Below are 19,112 nucleotides of genomic sequence, written 5' to 3'. Positions count from 1 at the left end.
CATATGCCTCCGCTGTAAAAATGCAAGAATTCGCATTCATGGTTTTACAAGCACTGAAATCGGGTTCGTGTGCAACACAAGACACCGCAATGAATGTTTTTGAAGCATCAGTAAAAAATTCTGTTGCCCCATATTTCGCCTGGAGATACATGAAATGCTGCAAGACGGCAGTTGTGGGCACCGTGTTTTTCTTAAATTGCGTAAACGACAAATCACACAATACAGGGCGAAGATGCCATGGGGCTACAGAAATAATGAGAGATGTTGTAAAAGTGTCTAAAAACGAGACAGAAAGTTCAGAGGCTTTCTCGCTCGCCCTGAGCGAGAAAGGCACAGAAATAGATGGACGATTCAAAACAGTCGGGATGTAGATGTATCGTTCATTATAGACTTAAAGGGATGGTGAGACATTGATGGAACTTTAAAAGCATATAGCAAATCGACATACTCGCGCTGGTACCCTAGGCACCATCTGTCACACTCGACGTACAGACTTTGCACGGGGCTAGTCCGGAAAGCACCAGACGCAAGTCGAAGGCCCAAGTGCTGCACTGGGTCGAGCATTTTCAAAGCAGTTTCCCATCCTGAACCATATAAAACACTCCTATAGTCTAACCTCGAGCCTACCAGGCGGTTAAACACTCGCAGCAGAAGTTGTTTGTCAGCACCGTACGAGTGATGCGACAAGACCTTTAGAATATTCAGTGTTTTAGTACATTTTTGTTTTAGTTGTTTGATATGAGGGATAAAGGAACGTTTTTCATCAAGGACTATACCTAGGAACTTGTGTTCTTTTTTTGACCGGAATCGAGACACCATTCAGTTTGATGTCTGGAACAGGCCTGATCCCACGCCTTTTGGAGAACACAACACAAGTGCTCTTAACTGGGTTTAGCTTAAAACCGTTCTGATCAGCCGAGCCAGCTAGCTTATTAACACCAAGCTGATCTTGGCGTTCGCAAATTGACATATTACACGACTTAAAAGATATTTGGACATTATCTATATACATTGTACAGGAAATGGTTCGTGGCAACGCCTTTTGAAGTGAGTTCATCTTGACTATGAACAACGTACAACTCAAAACGCCACTTTGAGGCACACCATCTTCCTGCACAAAACATTTGAAAGGGCAGTGCCAACTCTTACATGAAAGGTTCGTTCTGCCAGGTAGCTATAAAGAGTATTAAAAAGATTGCCCGAAACACCGAATGATTTCAGGTCGCTAAGTATCACGTATCGCCAAGCAGTGTTGTAGGCTTTCTCATGATCAAAAAAGACCGTAGCACAAAACTGTTTGTGGACAAAGGCATCCTTTATATACGACTCAAGGGCGACGAGTTAGTCGTTCGTGGATCGCCCCACCCTGAAGCCGGCCTGGCAGCTCTCGAGAAGACCATTGTATTCTAAGAAGTACACGAGTCTCCTGTTAATCATTTTCTCGAGAAGCTTGCACAGGCAGCTTGTGAAGGCGATGGGTCGGTAACTGGCGGGAGAAGACGGATCCTTACCCTCCTTCAGGAACCCCACTACAATAGCCTCCCTCCAAGATTTCGGAATCTGCCCCGAAAGCCATATGTTGTTATATAAGCGTAGGAGTGTTTCAAGAGTATCTGGGTGTAGGTGTTGTATCATTGTGTGTGTAATCTGATCTGCGCCTGGAGCTGAAGGTTTACAAGTGCTCAGGGCAGCATTCAGCTCATACAGAGTAAATTCAGAGTTGTAACCAGATTTTGACCTGTTATTATCATGTAGGGACTTCTTTTCACAAGCGGTTTTATGTCTCAGGAAAGTGTTTGTGTAGAGTGCAGAGCTGGAAACGTGTTGAAAGTGTTGTGCAAGTGTGTTAGCCCGGTCTTCCAGTGTGCCCCTGTTGTACTAACCAGGGGCAGGCTATGTATATGTTGTCCTTCAGGTTTCCAGATTCTTGTCCATACCTCCTGTGTGTCTGTGTATGAGTCTATGAATCTGAGGAAGGTGCCCCAACTCTCTCGTTTTGCCTCACGGCGCACAGGCTTACCACATGCCCTCACCGTTTTGAATATTGCCAGGTTATTTAAATATTGCCAGGATGTGAGCTACTGACGGAGGATACCCCACACCTTATTCTGGGCCTCTCACGCTCGCCTACAGTCCTCATTCCACCACAGCCTCCTCTGGGTGCGCAGGGCACTGGAGGCGCAGAGAATTGACTATTCGGTGGCGTAGAGGATGTGCGCTGTGATGAGTTGGGCTGCTTCCTCCACTTGTGGGGGTTTAAAGATTTGTGGTGGTCTTTAGATGTTTCTCTGAATGCACTCCAGTTTGCTTTTGATTCAGTCAACCTGTTATGTGAAGTTGGACTGCTTGGGCCTCTACCTATGTACGCTAGTGAAGTGGGGAAGTGGTCACTACCATAAGCGTCCGTGTCCACGCCCCACTCAAGACACGGAAAGAGAACTGTGGAACCAATAGCCAAGTCAAGATGTGAGTATGTATTGTGTGTTAAGGTGTGGTATGTAGGCTGTTTTTTGTTGAATAGGCCTGCTCCCGAGGATGTAAGAAACTTCTCTATCAGGTGATTTCGGGCATCAGTTCTTGAGGAGCCCCAAAGTGAGTTTTGAACACGATGTCGCCTGTAACGACGTAGGGTTCGGGTAGCTGGTGAACCAGTTCCTCGAAATCGGAGCTCAGAAGTGCAAAATCAGGGTAGATGTAAATGAAGCATACCGTTATCAACCTAATAAATATTGCCGTACGTATGGCTACAGCCTTAAGAAGAGTGTCTAAAGAGAGAGGGTTTTCATGCTAACGATTTTCTGGCGACGATGGTCACACCACCAGAAGAGTGTATGCAGCCAACCTTGTGCTTTCTGAATACCATGTACGTACTGAAGAAATTTGTCTGTTTGGAATTGAGGTGTGTTTGTTGGAGACACATGACACTTGGCTGATTGCCATGCCCATCTCGTACACATCGTCAAGATTTTAAACGAGGCCTCTGCAGTTCCAGTGAATTACGTTTTCTGTTCCCATTATCTACCTTTAAGAATGAATAGATTGTGTGTGTGTGTGTGTATGTGTGGGTTCATGTGTCGTGTTTCGGAGCTGTTACTCTCAGGTGGGGCTTTTTGGACCTCTCCGTACGCTTAGAAGTCGGAGGCCGCTCCTTGCACCACGTTGCATGCAGAAACGGCCCAACGTCCATCTCCTCGTCGGATGTCAGAGGGGTGCCCGACGGGCCTGGCCCCCTGGACTTGGACCCCCTCCGGGGACCCTTCGTTTGAGCCGCTACCACTGAGAGTGTCGGAGGCGCCAGAGGTGGCACGAGCGGTGCGGTGGTTGTGGGACCCGGTGCCGGGCCCGCTTTGTTCAACCCCTCGGAACCCTCCAACGCACTGGAAGACGGGGCGGGAGGGCGGGAGCGTCACCAGTCCCGAAAGAAGTGGTTTGCACCACAGCCGCTGCTGCCTCAGCAAGCGGCGTGGTGACGGTTTGAGCTTCGTGAGGCAACCCAGCGGGGGGTGGGACGGGATCAGGTCAGACTATCTGAACTAGTTCCCTGTGAAAACCAGGCGCCACTCAGCCCTCCAGCCAGCTGCGTCGGCGTACCTTCCCAGGGGGCAAGAGGCAAACCTCTTTTGCGCCCCTGGGAAGGTAAGGTTCACAGTGACTTTTAGGGGCGAAGCTCCTCAAACCATGGGTCTGTCCATCTCTTGTGACTTGTGGTACATGACCGCCGCATGCTTTAGGAGATGTCGCAAAGTGGGCCGCGTTGCACGCGCAAGAACCGGCTGCAACCGGCAGAGCAAACTCGGCACCGGGAGCGCGAGCTTGTCTGTGTTCGCCAGCGGAGGCGCGAGCGCACGTGCACTGCGAGGGGGAGATCACGCCACGAACGCAGGCAGTCGTTCTCGGAGATCGAACGAGACGCAAGGACCTTTGCTCGTTTCCTCTCGTCTTGTTCGGGCACAAGTTCGCCCTAACTAAATGTTCTTTCTGTACCGTTGTGTCCCATTCTACGTGACAAATTGTGGTGGAGGTGCGGGGTAGTCCTCGATGGCGCGGGGTCTTTCACCAGGTCTGGGCCTGGGAGCATTGACTCCGAAAATAAAAGTTGATTTGTACAATGTACGTACACAGTCTTACGTCTTTCTTAATGATGTAATGGGCGAATTTTCACGGGAGAGTTACGGGTACCGATGATCTCCCCCTCTCGAGCTTCGCCCCACTTATCATTCATTCCGTGGATATGGCGCTATTTTTACCTTGATGATCTCGTTGTCCTGTTTGAACATCTCGCATGTTTTAAAGTAGGCCCCGCGGGATCCCTGACAGCGCAGGTGAGGGTTTGCGATGGGCAGTTGTCAGATGTATGATCATGCTGAGCACACCTTGCACACGTAAGTCGGCCACCGCAGGAGGTGGTACTATGCCTAAACCGCTGGCACCTAAACACTGGGGCGGGTTGGGAATGTATGGCCTAACGGGGCAATGAATGAAACCTGCATTTACTGATTCAGGAACTGTGGAGTCGTCGAAAGTCAATATTACATGATTTGTTGGGATTTCCTTGTTATCTCGACGAATCACAATACGCCTCACTGCTCTCACCCCTAGGTCTTTAGGCCCTCCAACAGATTGCTTTTAGTTTCATTCATCAGATCTGACTCATATAACACCCTGGGAGCTATTAAGGCTGCGGTGGGGTGTGACCGTGATGTCCAGATCTGCGACGCGAGTTTGAGTCAAGAGATTTGCAGCTTGTTGCTTGTCGTTGATTTCTAAAAGAACTTCTCTGGTTCTAAGTGTTTTTGGCTTCGTAGGATTTACCAGCAATGCCCTCAAGAAAATTGGAGATCAAAAACACAGACTGTGACTGGGAGTCCGACGCCTCAAGGCATTCTATTACGAAAGACCTAGCATAGATGTCCGGCTTTGGGAAACTCGTCGTTTGCATCGGAGGAAATGGTCTCTCTTCGCAAAAGACACAATTCTCGACCCCGGGCTTCATATCGAGCGCAAACATTTTGAAACACTCACACTGATGCACTCTCGCTCAAACTAAACAGCACCTCGCGTCCACAACCTTTCACGCCCATTTTAAAACCACGGAAGCGCAGAGAGCCTTTGTATGTCCTGGGCCACGGTGATTAAGAACCCCGTTGCTAGTCTTTCTCTTGCATTGATCTGAAATGCATAAATTGGAAATGCAGCAACTGCGTACGAGAACACTCTGCGGCATTCGAAGTTTCGCTATCGTAACTAACATCTTAGGATCAAAACGTGGATGTCTCTGCAATTTTTTTCGTTTATAGTGCACAAGCCCTGCAGACACACGCAGAGACGCGCAGTCCGGTATTATCGAACAATTAGGCAATGAATGTTTTCGCATTGAAAATAAAATTGGTCGGTGGGCTACAAATTTTATCTGCATGTCGTTTCAATGGCGTATTACCTTTAATGCGGGAGCATTAGCAGTAGTAGAATTTGAAAACTGCCCGGCGTCGGCGGTGGTTGGCGTGTCGGGTGGGGATTAGAGGCATTTTATTCACCCCACCTTCCACGAGCAAAGACCCGGCTACAGGGGCGTAACGGCTATAATGACTCCCTGACGATGCAGAAAAAGCGGCGGTAGCAACCTGCTAACCACACTTCAGAGACAGGTGACAGCAATTTGGTTCTAGTAATTGTAGTAGCTTAGTTAATTCACAACAAGCGGTAGTGGTAGCTAGTGCTGTGTTGCTGCAGGATGGTAGAGCGAAAAATTAGAAGGTATTAAAGCACTATGAGATATTCTTCGCATCAAAACTGTTGATTGCTCTTTTTGCCTTCAGACTCCTTCTGTTTTGCCGTCCTGCCTTATATAAATCGTTCTTTTAAAACGATTAGATGAATACAAAACATGCGATATGTAACTGTCTAGTGATCTCAGTACGAGCTGTCAATCGTGCGCCACAAACAACCTAGCACCAAAATACCTGCACAAGGAACGACATTTTACACCATTAGGTTGTCGTTACACAAAACGTTTTTACCTTTTTTGGGTAAATAAATTTTTGATTGGTGCAGAGGGAGAGCTTCGGGTAATTTTACATGCCAACGACCCCACAAGTATCAAGGTTGGTTTGACCGACTCCCTATTTTTCCATTCACTAACTCTTCCCCGAATCATTTCACTACCCATTCATGGAATCAATTCGGAACCGTTCCATCGAATCGTTCCTGTTTGGGTTCACTTTTAAGAGGGCGTAAAAAACGCAGGTTTGATTCGGTTCCGCTCCTGGGCGAAACTTCGGTTTCGGTAACGGCGTTCAGCTTGATTCCGGTTCCGGTTCGACACACTGGCCGAGATTCTGCCTTATTCTCATTTTAGCTCCTAAACAGTCCATGCTGATGCTGCGAGACATTGAGTGAGTTCGCAAAGGGAACTTGAAGTGCCGCTTTGACTGTTTTAGGAAAAGGTAGAACAAATGTTTGTCGACATACTTTGTGACTGCCATCGTTGAACGGCTTGGGCATGTCAACCAAATATTTAATCGTGAAGGGAGCCGTGTTGCCTTAGGTGATTGCGCTTTCAAATAGCCTCAACGCGTCGTGCCTTGTACCATTACGCCTCAAGCTTGTTCTTCAGAAGTGAAGTCATGCTGGAGCGTAAGCGGTGGTGATAAACGAGGTTGCTGTAAACTACGTTTTTTAGAACATTTTGATGAAATGTGTCAGCTTTATGAACGTGCTAATTTTGGGCCTCTATATATCTGTTTACCAAACCAAAGCAACAAAAGTTGGTCGTACTTTGAGAAGCGCTGGCTGCCTTACGGTTCCTATCCGCTTTGTTTTCAACTGCTTAATAAGTGCCGGCAGGGTAAAAAATAAATATATATATATATATCAGAAGATAGAAGTGTCATCGCTTACGTTTTTCTTGCAATATATGTGCATTAAGAAGTAGATGGTGGTAGCAGAATACTGTTATTTACTTACAATCGGATTTCTGTATGAAAACATTCTTTTTTGCTATTGCTTTGACCTAAAATGAAGGTAATATTTCTTGCTAACCCGCGAGAAAAGATTCCTCGGGAGGCTATGCTCTGGTGATGTGCTTTGCAGAAGAAAGCATCCGATACTTATAACAACTTTTCTTCCAACATTTCACTCGCATAGCTGTATAGGCTTTCATTCCTTTGTCATTTGTAAAAAATAAACCACCTTCTTTTCTGCTACACCGCCCACTCGTCTCCCTCATTGCTTTAGTGCCTCATGGAAATTCTGTGACCTGCCCTACACTCTTTACCAGATACGATGGGAGAACAAAAACTACTTATCCGTAACACCTAATTCGCACCCAAGCTAAGAGTGGTGCGTGGGCACCTCACTAGCTGTGACATTGCACCCCAAGCGTGGGCTGAGGGTGACGACAAAGACGGCAGTGAGGGCCAGGGCTTTCACTGCTAGAAAGCTGATCACAGGTCGGGCGCCAAAACATAATCCCTTGCACTGCTCAAAATAACGTTTTATACTATCTCTCTTGGTGTAGTGGTGCGAATTACCTCAAAAAGCAGACTGGCAGATGCCACAGCTTCACCAGAATCAGGGTTCGATACAGCTCTTGTGCAACTCTTTTACTAACGGGCTATTACACCAGGCTCGACGCGGCTCCCAATATTCTACAAGTTGTTCCACTAAACGTAATCATTTTGTAGACTTCTTGATATGAGCTCACGCTTTATGGGTAATCGCCCTAAGAGTATCCTAGAAGATCGTCCAAAGTGCGTATGTGGCACAAAAGGAACACTACAGCTTTTTTGCTTCTCTTGCAGCGTGCGGCAATAATTAAGTTTGTATAGCGCTGAGCCTCTAATGCGTATAACCGTGTCGCCTTCCAGGCTATGAAAGTCCAATCAGTGTAACTAGGGCCTTAATATGCATAAGCAGTTAAGGTTTTGCAACTAACGATGTGGCTCATTCCTTGTTATGGCGCTAGGTGTACAGTAGAGTAAAACAGTGGCAAGACTGAAGTTCCTCCCATCCTAAATCGGATATTCTTTTCGCAGTTTCATGCAGGAATCGTGGTCAAAGCGAGTGACGGACGCGCTGGCAAAATATCCGTGACAAAAGATGAACATTTTACCTTCCGCCGGCGCCTTGAACTGGACTTGATCGCACGGAGTGTCGATGTAACAAAGGATTTCAGTTGAGTATTCCTGTAGTGTCTTTTTTTCCTGAGAAGGGTATGTTGAAACATTTGTGTCAGAGGTGAAGTAACAGTAATTTTATTGCGATGTTTTGTAGTGTGTAGTACCTTTTTTCACATTTAAGTACCCCTGGGGAAGGCACACCTCTTTGTTAGGACTTTGGCAACAACCGAGATCAATACCTTCTGCTAAGCTTCTTTTTTGTGTTCCCTACCGTCCTCTAAGTTTGATTGCTGCCTAATATTTATACAGGGATCTCTAACAATCGTGCAGCAAGAGTTTTGAAAAGAGCAGCGGTACTACAAAAAAAACTTTGTGCATATTATTTCCAATACCCAAATGTACCCGCCAGTAATTGTTCATCAATGAGATCTAATGATTACTTGTATTAACCATCCAACTCGAGAAGTGCTGCCCCAATAAATAAAGTGTCAATGAGGATTTGTAGGTACCAACTAGGGGCTTCTAACTGAGGTATTTTCAGCCACGAACGAACTGCGTACTCATTTATGTGGTGGTTGTACACTATCCGAAGGATAATTGAGCACTAAACCGGTCTAATCGCAGTATTTCCAAGGCGGCTTGAAGGGAGACTTCACCGGCTCTGCGAAGCGCACTGTTTCTTCATCTGGCTTACGGCCGCAGCATTGCGTTGAAATTTTTGCATTTTCCAGCTGCTGCAAGAATAGTTACGATAACCGGTGAGATACCTTCTGTCTAGTTCCAAATTCTGGTACATCTCTCAGATGGGGAAGGTGCAGGTAATAGCTCGCTGCCTTCACAAGAAATTTCTGCTGCTATCGGAAGGCGAGAAATGTGCTGCGCAATAATGAAAGAGTGCGTCTAATGAAAGCAGACTGTTCCCAAACAACACTTTCACATGAACTAAAACATATGAACGGTGTTATCAAACTCTTTTAGGGGCCATCATGTGGCGCGGTAATCCTGCGCTGAGTTTTGCCATGGCGTGGCTCCAGAAGATGGAAGACTTCATAGAAGATCTTCCCGACGTCAACATGACACCCGGAACAATAGTAAGTTCCAACGTTTTGTAAGGTTAAACTAGAGAAATCCTCACGGGTACTGTAACAAGTTTGAAATACGTCTGTTTGGTGTGCGAGGCTTCGTCCGTTACTTGGTAGATTGTTGGTTTCCTGAAAATTTAAGTATCCCTTGCAGAATCGGCGCATTCATTGCCCTAAACAACAAAGGTTATGAATTACCGCTCACAAATCAACAAGCTGTTTCCATAAGCTACATTGTTGTAATATCACTGAGGCAGATAGTCGGTGTTACGACTTTATTACTGGGTACAGCGTCCAAGGCCATCATCATCATTGTCATCACAGCCTATCTACGCCCACTGCAGGGAAAAGGCCTCTTCCAATATTCTCCAATTACCCCGGTCCTGTGCTACCTGCGACCAATTTATCCCCGCAACCTTCTTGATGTCATCTGCCCATCTCACTTTCCACCGCCATCTGACACGCTTGCCTTCTATAGAGATCCACCTGTTACCCTTAATGACCAACGGTTATCTTGCCTTTGCAATAAAAGCCCTGCCCACGTTCATTTCTTCTTAATTTGTAATGATATGTCCTTAACACGTGTCCAAGGTAGAAAAAATTTTATTTGCTATCTAAGTCGAGGCTGAGATACGGCTGGATGCAATTTGGTGAGAAATTCATCTATTTCGAATAATTAAACAAAGTGTAGGGAAATCAAAAGAACAGGAAGAAAGTGATAGAACGTCATTAACTAGCCTGCTTTATAGAGGGTATACCTTACATACTCCAACTAACATTCTTAAGAATAACACGCTACAGGCTGATAATTACTTTTCTGCTGTTACCACACCCTTAATCTGGTTACACATAGGTTCCTCATAGTAAGAGGAACTTTTTTGCAAAACGTTTCTCTTCTTCAGCAGCAGCATGCGATCTACGAAAATCTTTAAATATAACAATTGATGCCCCACATACCTACACCAGGCTATCTGTGAAACAATGCGCCAGATATTCTTTGGTCCGTAACGCTCTTTCATATAACGCTGCTGTTTATTTAAGTGGAAGCATGTTCCTTGCATCTGTGGCTAAGATGCCTGTGTGGCCGCATACTGAGGTATCCCCATAATACCCTCGAGGAACAGATCACATCTCACCTCCAGGCCCAGCTTGAGCGCTTAAAGCTCTCGGCTTTTGGTCGGACGATTCTCACCCTCTTAAACTACCCAACAGACCGTCTTCCACATATCCCTTCGGAACCTCCTCCCTGGTCTTCCTTCCAAAACCTAGTATTTGAGCGTATTCCTCCCCACATGCACCCTGCTCACAACTTGGTCCGCAGGCAACAACACACAAAAGCATTGATTAGGCGCAATAATTGGCTTAAACAGAATGGTGCGGCAATCTACTTCACGGCCGCCAGTTATTTCTCCCCTTCTAGAGATGGTGCTGTCGCCCTTCATAGCCCTACCCAATCTGCAGACACCATTGTCCATTTCAAAAACGTTCCAACTTTTACAACCCGCGAAGAAATCTCCATAGCCGCCACTGTCGAATACGCTGTGAAAGTCGAGACCCCGGCCATCCCAATTTTTATGTTCAGTGACTCACAGGAGGCGCTACAAAATATTTTCCGATACACCACATACCCGCTTACCTCTGACACCCTCAACTGTGCCCTTCGCGCCCATCCTCGTCACAAGATAACGCTGGTATGGCTCCCCGGCCACGCCAACTTGGACGGCAATGCTCTAGCACACGAGCTTACCCGCGTACTTTCCCTGGGTCCGTCCATGTTGTGGTCCCATGTGTACCACCCTGGCACTCAAAAGATTTCAGAACATGAAGCACGCCGACAGCATCTCTGCGCGCTACGCGCAAGCAGGCAGTATTTCCCGGTCCCCCACTTCGCCCGCTCCTGTCAAGCCGCATCTGCGGTCCGGAAAGTACAGACCTCTCTCTTATCACTCCATCCCGCATCCACCACATGCATACCGTCCTCTCGCGTCCCACTTGCTCTACACCCAACTGCTCTTTCTACCCATCCGTATGACACCTTTACTAGGACTGCCATCCGCCAGACCTACCAACACACCTGCGTTCCCGCATCGCTTCCTGGGAAGACTTATTGAACCTGGGTTCTGGCGTAGATGTCAAATCTACGGAAGACCTACTGGCGGCCCACTGCCATCGTGTTCGTTCGGACCTCTTGGGCGTTCTACGAACTAGGGCTGTTTACAGAATAAAGTTTTTTCTCTCTCTCTCGCTTCCTTACATCTGTGTCTAACGTTTAGGTTAAAGCCGCTTGTACGCGGCTTTCTCTACAACAGTATGTAGCTGAGGAAGCGATCGGCAACATGTCACACATGAAACAAATCTTGAAAGTAAAAGTCACTGGGTACATACTGTATTTCTTATCCTAGATTGCCCAAAAACATTTTTCGGCTCTTACAGAATGCTTGCGTAATATGTATACATAGAAATATTGTAGCATCAAGCTCTTGCCTGTTGTAAGCTGTACAAAACTGCCATGATAATAAAACATTGCGATGAAAACAAAACTATGCAGCTCCATTGAAGAGGGGAAGGCATCTAGCCTAACCTTAGGGCAGTACTGACTCACACAAACGTTTGATAATTAGGTGCATCATGGCCTAAACAAAACGTTGAACCAAGAAATACACACATATCCACAAAAGACATGGAAGACACAGAAGGCCAGCACTGCACTGGGCGCTAACAGACCATCAAAACGAAAACTGCGCCGCCCTAGCTTCTTTTACTTCATGTGCTGCTGGTAATATGGTACACACATGGCGATGTCTGATAGCGCACGGCAAAAATGGTGCATTGCCCGTTGTTCCTTACGAATGATCTGCCATCTGCGCCATTGAAAGCGCCACCCAGGAAAAAAGGCGCAATCCTGGTGATTCAATGAGCACACGATACTAGGCTCTCATAATGCGGATTCAGACGCTGTACGTGAACAGCATTTCTCCTGCGGCGACGGAGGTCTTAGGAACGTGTCATGGGCTGTATGACGTAGATAACCGCGACGTTCACTCCAGGACACGGTAAGCACCATGGTACCTAAAAAGAAGGTTGCTACACAGTCCTAGTATGGTGGAGGGAGTCCACAGCCACACCATAGACCCTACTGAATAATTCGCCTCTGTATGCGCACTGTGAGGATGAGATTTTTGCGTGCAACTGATCTTGAGTTGTAACGTATGTTCCGAATGTGCGCTATTCTACTCTGCTTCAGAAGCTGGGCAGAACTTGAAGCAATACGGTCGGTAGATGAGAACATTATCAAGGGGGCATGACGGTTCCCGAACATAATTGGGGAAAATGACCGAACAAAATGTTGTGGCGTGTATGCCTACATTATACGTATAAGTCATGTACAGCACCAGAATGCCCGAGTCATTGTGATCCGGTTAGACATACATCAACAGCATGCCGCCGAAGATGCGGTTGAAGCGCGGTGTGAGGCCGTCGGTCTCCGGATGGAATGCAGTACTTGTGCGACAGATAGCATTGCACTCAGGAAGAAGGACGCGAATGACGTCTGACAAAAAAAAACCCGTCGCCAAGGAACCGACAAGGAGCCCCATGGCGTAGAATAAAACGACGTATAAGCGAGGGGGCGACGTCTCGTGCTCTGGTGGCAGACATTGCAGCTGTTTCGGCATAGCGCGGCGGATGATCGGCGGCGATGATAGCCCATCAGTTGATCGATTGCGCAAGTCAAAGGTCCCCAGACGTGAATACCAACACGGCAGAATGGTTTCTCGGGGCACGAAAGTGCCTCCAGCGTACCCACCTAGCTCGACGGTCGAGACGAGCTGTTGGTGCGAACACGGTCTACGGCAATTGCGCACAAAGCAATACATGCGGCGCCAGTAATACTGGAGATTGGCACGTTGGTATTTGTTTAACAAACCTGCAGGACCACACGTTGCATCGGCATTATACCATGCGCAAATGTCGGTACAAAGAGAGGGAAGAATCATGAGCAGCCACTTTCGATTCTCTTAGAGGTAGTTTCACCGTTACAGCCACCCATCTGGAACCATGAACTGCGCACCTTGCCTGTGCAGGTACTGAGGTTGTTCGCTACGTAAAGCGAGGAAAGGAAGAAAATCAGCGAAGCAATCTATAGGTCATTGTATTGTTCAGATGACATGTCATTGAAAAACACAGGTAATATTGCCGCGAATTTATTGTTGCGGGCGAAATCCCCGACCGGCTAACGGGATTATTGAAGAAGCAGTCCAAGCTCGCTTCTTCTAGCTGTGGCATCGCCAGTGTTTGCCGGCAGAATTTTGCCCTTTTAAGAAATGCTTTTACTCTCCTTACTGGAGTTCATCACTACATAAGTGGTGGAGGAGCTGGGTACGTGATACCCCATTCATCAAGGACGCACACCTCAGAGTCGCCAATTCAAGTCGAGGTGCCACCCCTCCACGGGTGAACCAGCCGTCGTCTACTCGGACTTCCAGCGGAGGGCAGCATTTTATCTGATCGCATAACCAGGATGACAGGAAGGGACTGGCGCTGTGAACAAGACACTGACGGGCAGCTCTTTTCAGTAAATGGTTCATCAGCAGCGTTCACCAAAGGTCTTCTACGGAGCGCCTTTTGAAGACGCGAAAGATTTGACCACTTCCAGCGTGTGGCAACGTTTAACGGCTGGGACAAAGGATTTAAGCTCCGACATGTATACTTTTCACTGGAAGAATACGGGGAATCCTGTTATGAAATTATTGAATCCACGATGTCGTCTTGAAAGGAGTTCTGCCAACCATAACTAGCGACCTACCCAAACAGTGATCGCAAGGAGAAGGCTGAGGCCGCCTTTCAAGCCCGAAACCAGCGCCCGAACGAAAGCATCGCCATGTACGCCGAACACATGGCTCGTCTTTAATGCGCGCTGACCCCTGAATGACCGACGACACGAACGTTCGACATCTCATGCGCGGCGTCAAGCAAGACATCTTCGCCGGGCTAATGCGGAGTCCCCAGAGAACCGTTCCCGAATTCGTCCACGAGGCTACCACAATTGAAAAAGCACTCCACCAAAGGAATCGGCCCTACAATCGTAATGTACCAGTCCTGTCCAACGTATCCGACGCGGACAGCCTCTGTCGCCGGGAGCTCGTGAGACAGATTGTTCGGCGAGACCTTGAAAGGCTGAAGCAGGGACAGCTCCGCTGTCCGCGGTCAGGTGTCCCTTGTACTAAACACTTTTACTCTGCTTACTGAAGTTCATCGCTACAATATAAGAACACCGTCAGCCACGATGCAGGCTGTAACTGGCGGCACTGGACAACAGGAGAAGCAGTCGTCGTTGGAAAGTTTGTAGCCAAACCAATATATGACACCTATATCATACTCTTGCAGCCGAAAAGACCACTGAGCTAGCCACCCAGAGGGTGTTTTTGGTGTGGACAACCAGCATATAGCATGGTGGTCTGTTAGGACGTTGAATGGGCGGCCATTAAAGTAATGTTGGAACTTTCCTAGCACTTAAACTATGCACAATGACTCTATCTGGGACAGGGTAGTTAGACTCGGCTTAGATAAAGGTACGGCTGGCTTAGGCGACGGCGCACTCACTGTTCAAAGCCTCATTTTCGCTCGGCTAGGACAGCGCTAAGGCCGCCCCCGCTGGCCTGAGCCGGAACCTTCGTAGACGCGCTCGGGTGGAAATGCCGTATCATGAGTGGTGACGTAAGAAGTCACTGCAACTCTACGGACGCGTTTTCGCAGGTAGAGGAAAACGCCGTAAGGCACCACTCAGAAGTTGCATCAATGCCGCAACAATAATCGCAAAGTTGCGGACGAAGCACCTGCTGTAACAACGATGTACAGAAAGCTGAGCAGGTTCTTTAAAGATGTCGGCTTGAGGAGTTCCGCAAATGTCTTAAGCTTCCACGTGTCGGGCAGAATTCCGTCTTGCGAAGCGACGTGACCCAATATATTGAGCTTTTCTGCGGTCAGCCAACATTTAGTCATGATTAGCTGCACCGTTCGATCGGCAAGGCAAGACAAGTCAAAACACCTTCCAGGCGCCGCTAACGTGTCTGGAAATCCGTAGAAAAACGACCATGTCGACGAGGTAGCAGCGACATGCTTTCAATTTGACTTTGGGCAAAATACTGGTCATCTCTGCAAAGTCTCTGGCGCATCCCAAAGCACGAGCGGCATCAGAATGAGCTATAGTGTTTGGCAGGTGTTAAAAAACTGTCTTCGTGCGATCAGCCTCTGCTGCAGGCAGCGCAAATACGCCGAGCACAAGTCTAGCGACGAGATTTGGTTCCCTTCCCTGCAACTAGAGAAGGCTGTCATCAATACGAGGGAGAGACTAGCCATCCTTTTTGGTTAACTCACTGAGGTGTGATAGTAGACACAAAAGCGTATCGAGCCATTCTTTTTGGTCAGAGTAACTGCAGGAAACGCTCAGACCCTTTGAGTGCCGAGTTAAGCCTTGCTCAAGCATGTCGCCCGTATGTTATTAAATAGTACACCTTTCTTCTTGGGAACATCAGTTCTGTCTTTATTGTAGCAGCGGGTGTAAGCCACCGTCTATGGTGTGTTCGGGTGTTCCTGTTCCACTTATCGGAGCTCCCAAGCAGTTAAAAGGAAAGCCAATATGGTAGACGAGTGCCAGCATTTCAGTTCGTAGTATCGGCGTGACATTGCCGCGAACGATGCAATGGGTTTGTTTATTTGTTTTTTGCTTTTGCCGCCCAGCGGCGCCGGTGTGTGTTACCGGTGTTGTGTGTGCCAAGGGAGGTGCGTGTTCCGTTCTTTCTTGCTGTGCCGCATGTGTTATCTCTTATGATAGAGAGAGCACTTCGAAATAAAGTGAACAGCCTAGAATAATCGTCGTTGATCTCCAATGTTCTGGATACAATTCGACTATTCCAGAAACCGTCGCGCCGAGTGATAAATTCCCGCTGAGCAGATGCCGCGGCATTCGAATAGTCGACGCCAGTCACCGCACGTCACTTTGTTGACTGCCGTTTCGCCGCCTGTGTATTCTTTGAGTTGTTAGGGGAGCGCAAGTTCGCTCCAAAAAATTTGTTTTTTTTCTTCAAGACAGCTGCGTCGTCTTTGGCTACGTGATATCTGGTAGGGGTGCGGGGTACTCAGCCTTTATGCTCCCTATCACATCTGGAAGCCGTCAAGCCAGTCCAACCAGAGAAAGTTGCCGACTGCAAGGATTACTACCCGAGTTCGGTCTTCTGCCAGAAGGGCCCAAGAAAAGGAACGGTGCAACCAACACCACGGTCCAAGAAACAACGTCGCCAATCGTCCTGAAGTATCCCCGGGGACCGCCATCGTTCCGGGGAGCCCCCGCTGAAGACCCCGAAGAATGGCTGGAGAAGCTGGAGCGCGTCCGCATCCTCAACAGGTGGGACGACGAAGAAACTTTCCGGTATGTCTTTTTTACTTAGAAGATGCTGCTCAAACTTGGTTCGAGAACCATGAGAGCTCTTTCACCGACTGGACTCAATTCAAAAGGGAGTTTCTTAAGACCTTCAGTACCGTGGTGAGAAAAGAGCGAGCTGCGCATTTGCTTGAAACTCGAACGCAGCACCCCAACGAAGCTGTCGTGATCTTCGTTGAGGAGATGAAGCACCTTTTTCGCCGTGCGGACCCGGAAATAACAGAGGAAAAGAAACTACGGTTTCTGATGCGAGGTGTGAAGCAAGAGGTCTTCGCATGCCTTGTTCGCAAACCCCCAAGACCGTGTCCGAATTCGCGTCTGAAGCCGCCGCGATGGAGAAGACGCTCGAACTCCGAACCAGGCACTACGACCGCCCAATCAGTGTGCTGGTTTCGGAGACGATTGGTGCCGGCGCTATTGACTCCGACTCACTACCCGACACCATCCGTGCAGTGGTGAGGGACGTCCTGCGGAAACTTTTCCTGACGACAACGCCAATATCTAAAGTCGCTTCCTGACCGGCAGGATCCGGGAAGAAGTACAGCAGGCTTTGGGACCTTTTATGCCGTCGAAAGCACCCCGCGAGCCAGAGACTATGACCTACTCCGCGGCTGTTCGTCGATCCCGCCCTATTCCAACACGTCGTCAGGAAACCCCGTCGTACCGCCGCCCAATGTCGCCCGCCTGACTCCCTGTAACCCGAAACCAGGCGCCAAGGAAAGACCGAGGTGTGGCGAACCCCCAATAATCGCCCGCTGTGTTACCACTGCGGAGAGGCCGACCACATCTCCCGCCAATGCCCTTACAGGAGGCTAGGTTTGCGAGGATTTTCCTTCGACGTATCTCGCACTCTCCCTAGCCAACGACCGCGTGAGATCGACGAGTATCTCTATCAAACTAGTCGTGGCCTAGCCCGTTTCAACCGATCGCTGTCGCCCAACCCTTACCAATCGCCGAACCGCTGTAGCAATGCTCACTTCGCCCGTGAAAGGTCCCCAGCCCACGCGGGGGAAACTAAAAGCAGCCACTTCTGGAGGTGAAGTTGCTCGACGGCGAAAAACTGGAAACCTTCCAACGACCCAAGGACGCGCCAAAGACAATAGAGAGTTTTAGCGTAGCGAGCTCCGTCCGCTAACGCTACGGCGGCGGGTAGTGGGGCCCAACTGAGCAGGCGCAAATTCATTCCGGTAGGGGTATTATTTCTGCGAGCCTCCTTACCCTCCCCGACCCCGCATGCGTAGTAGGGTCATGCTATTCCGCCGCCGTAGCGTGACCCTCCGCTAGCCGCTATGCTAAAACTGTCTAATGATTCAAGACATGACTTCATCCCGAAGGCAAGACCTGACCCGGACGAGACTCACGAGCACGACGACAGCTACACGGTGCGACGCGTACCCGACATGACAAACACTGCTGCTGAGAAGACGAAGACGACGCACAGTGTCCGACCGTCAACACGCAAAGGCGAGATGCGGCGTCCCGACGTACCTGGAACTCGATGAAGGTGGCATCCGTTGTCAAGGTGTCCATCGATGGCTTTGATGTAGTCGCCCTCGTAGACACGAGAGCTGACTACTCTATAATAAGCGGACCATTTGCGCCTCAGCTGAAGAAAGGTATGACAAGATGGGACGTTCCGCACATTCGCACAGCAGGAGGCCACCTCGTGACGCCAAGTGGAACGTGCACATTCTTCGTCACCATAGACGGCAACGTCGTACCCTGCCCCGTTTTTTGTCGTGCATAACTGCACCCGCGACGCTATTTTTGGAATGGACTTTTTGACGGAGAACGGCGCAATAATTAATCTGCAGACCAAATCGAAAACTTTTTCTTCCGATCACTCCATGAAGCCGGAACCGAACCCCAAACACCGTGCAGCTGCACGGATCGCTGATGGTCATGTCACCCCGCCACCCCGGGCAAGCTTCATGATCACCGTCTTCTGTGAAGGTGCTGCTCCTGACGTCGTCGCTATCGTGGAGAGGGACCAAAGGTTGCTTCTCGACCGCGGTGTGTCTGTCGCAAGAGGCATTGCGCGGTTTAAGCAACGCAGATCCCACGATTTGGTCGCCAATTTCACCGAGGAGTACCAGTATTTAAACAAGGGCGCTGCAATTGCGTTCCTAGAAGAAACGCAACAAGAAAGTGAAGTGATCACTGTCGCCGACTTTAAACGCGCACCCGAAGATACCTTCAAGCTCCCGCATCCTTTCGACGTGAATCCGATGGTACCTCAAGAAGAAAGGAACCAGGTATTGCCTTGGCTTCATCGCTACAGCGAGGGTTTTTCGTCGAACTCAAAGTTACCTCAGACACCTCTGGCGAAGCACCGGATAATAACCGAAGATGGAGCCCGACCTACCCCACAGTAACCGTAACGCGTGTCTTCACACGAGTGCGAAGCCATCCGGACTCAAGTGGACGACATGCTCAGCGACGACATAATACACCCATCTGAAAGTCCGTGGGCTG

At 48.7% G+C, this 19,112-nt stretch overlaps 1 protein-coding gene across 2 annotated transcripts in view; it reads left to right on the top strand.

The window, feature by feature from the left end:
• The window catches only part of LOC144165710 (uncharacterized), a 133,999-nt gene that overhangs the window by 25,145 nt on the left and 89,742 nt on the right, over window positions 1-19,112 (top strand). For both annotated transcript variants that reach the window (XM_077695507.1, XM_077695506.1), the window contains exons 2-3: window positions 8,034-8,172; window positions 9,096-9,208. In XM_077695507.1, coding sequence (XP_077551633.1) covers window positions 8,034-8,172; window positions 9,096-9,208 — 252 coding nt within the window. The remainder of the gene's footprint in view (window positions 1-8,033; window positions 8,173-9,095; window positions 9,209-19,112) is intronic.

Source organism: Haemaphysalis longicornis, unplaced genomic scaffold, assembly GCF_048455015.1.
Source record: "Haemaphysalis longicornis isolate Haplotype H1 unplaced genomic scaffold, Haemaphysalis longicornis Haplotype H1 scaffold_148, whole genome shotgun sequence".
NCBI lineage: Eukaryota > Metazoa > Arthropoda > Arachnida > Ixodida > Ixodidae > Haemaphysalis > Haemaphysalis longicornis.
The sequence above is the reverse complement of the archived record's forward strand: the minus strand, read 5'-3'. Positions and strand labels throughout refer to the sequence as shown.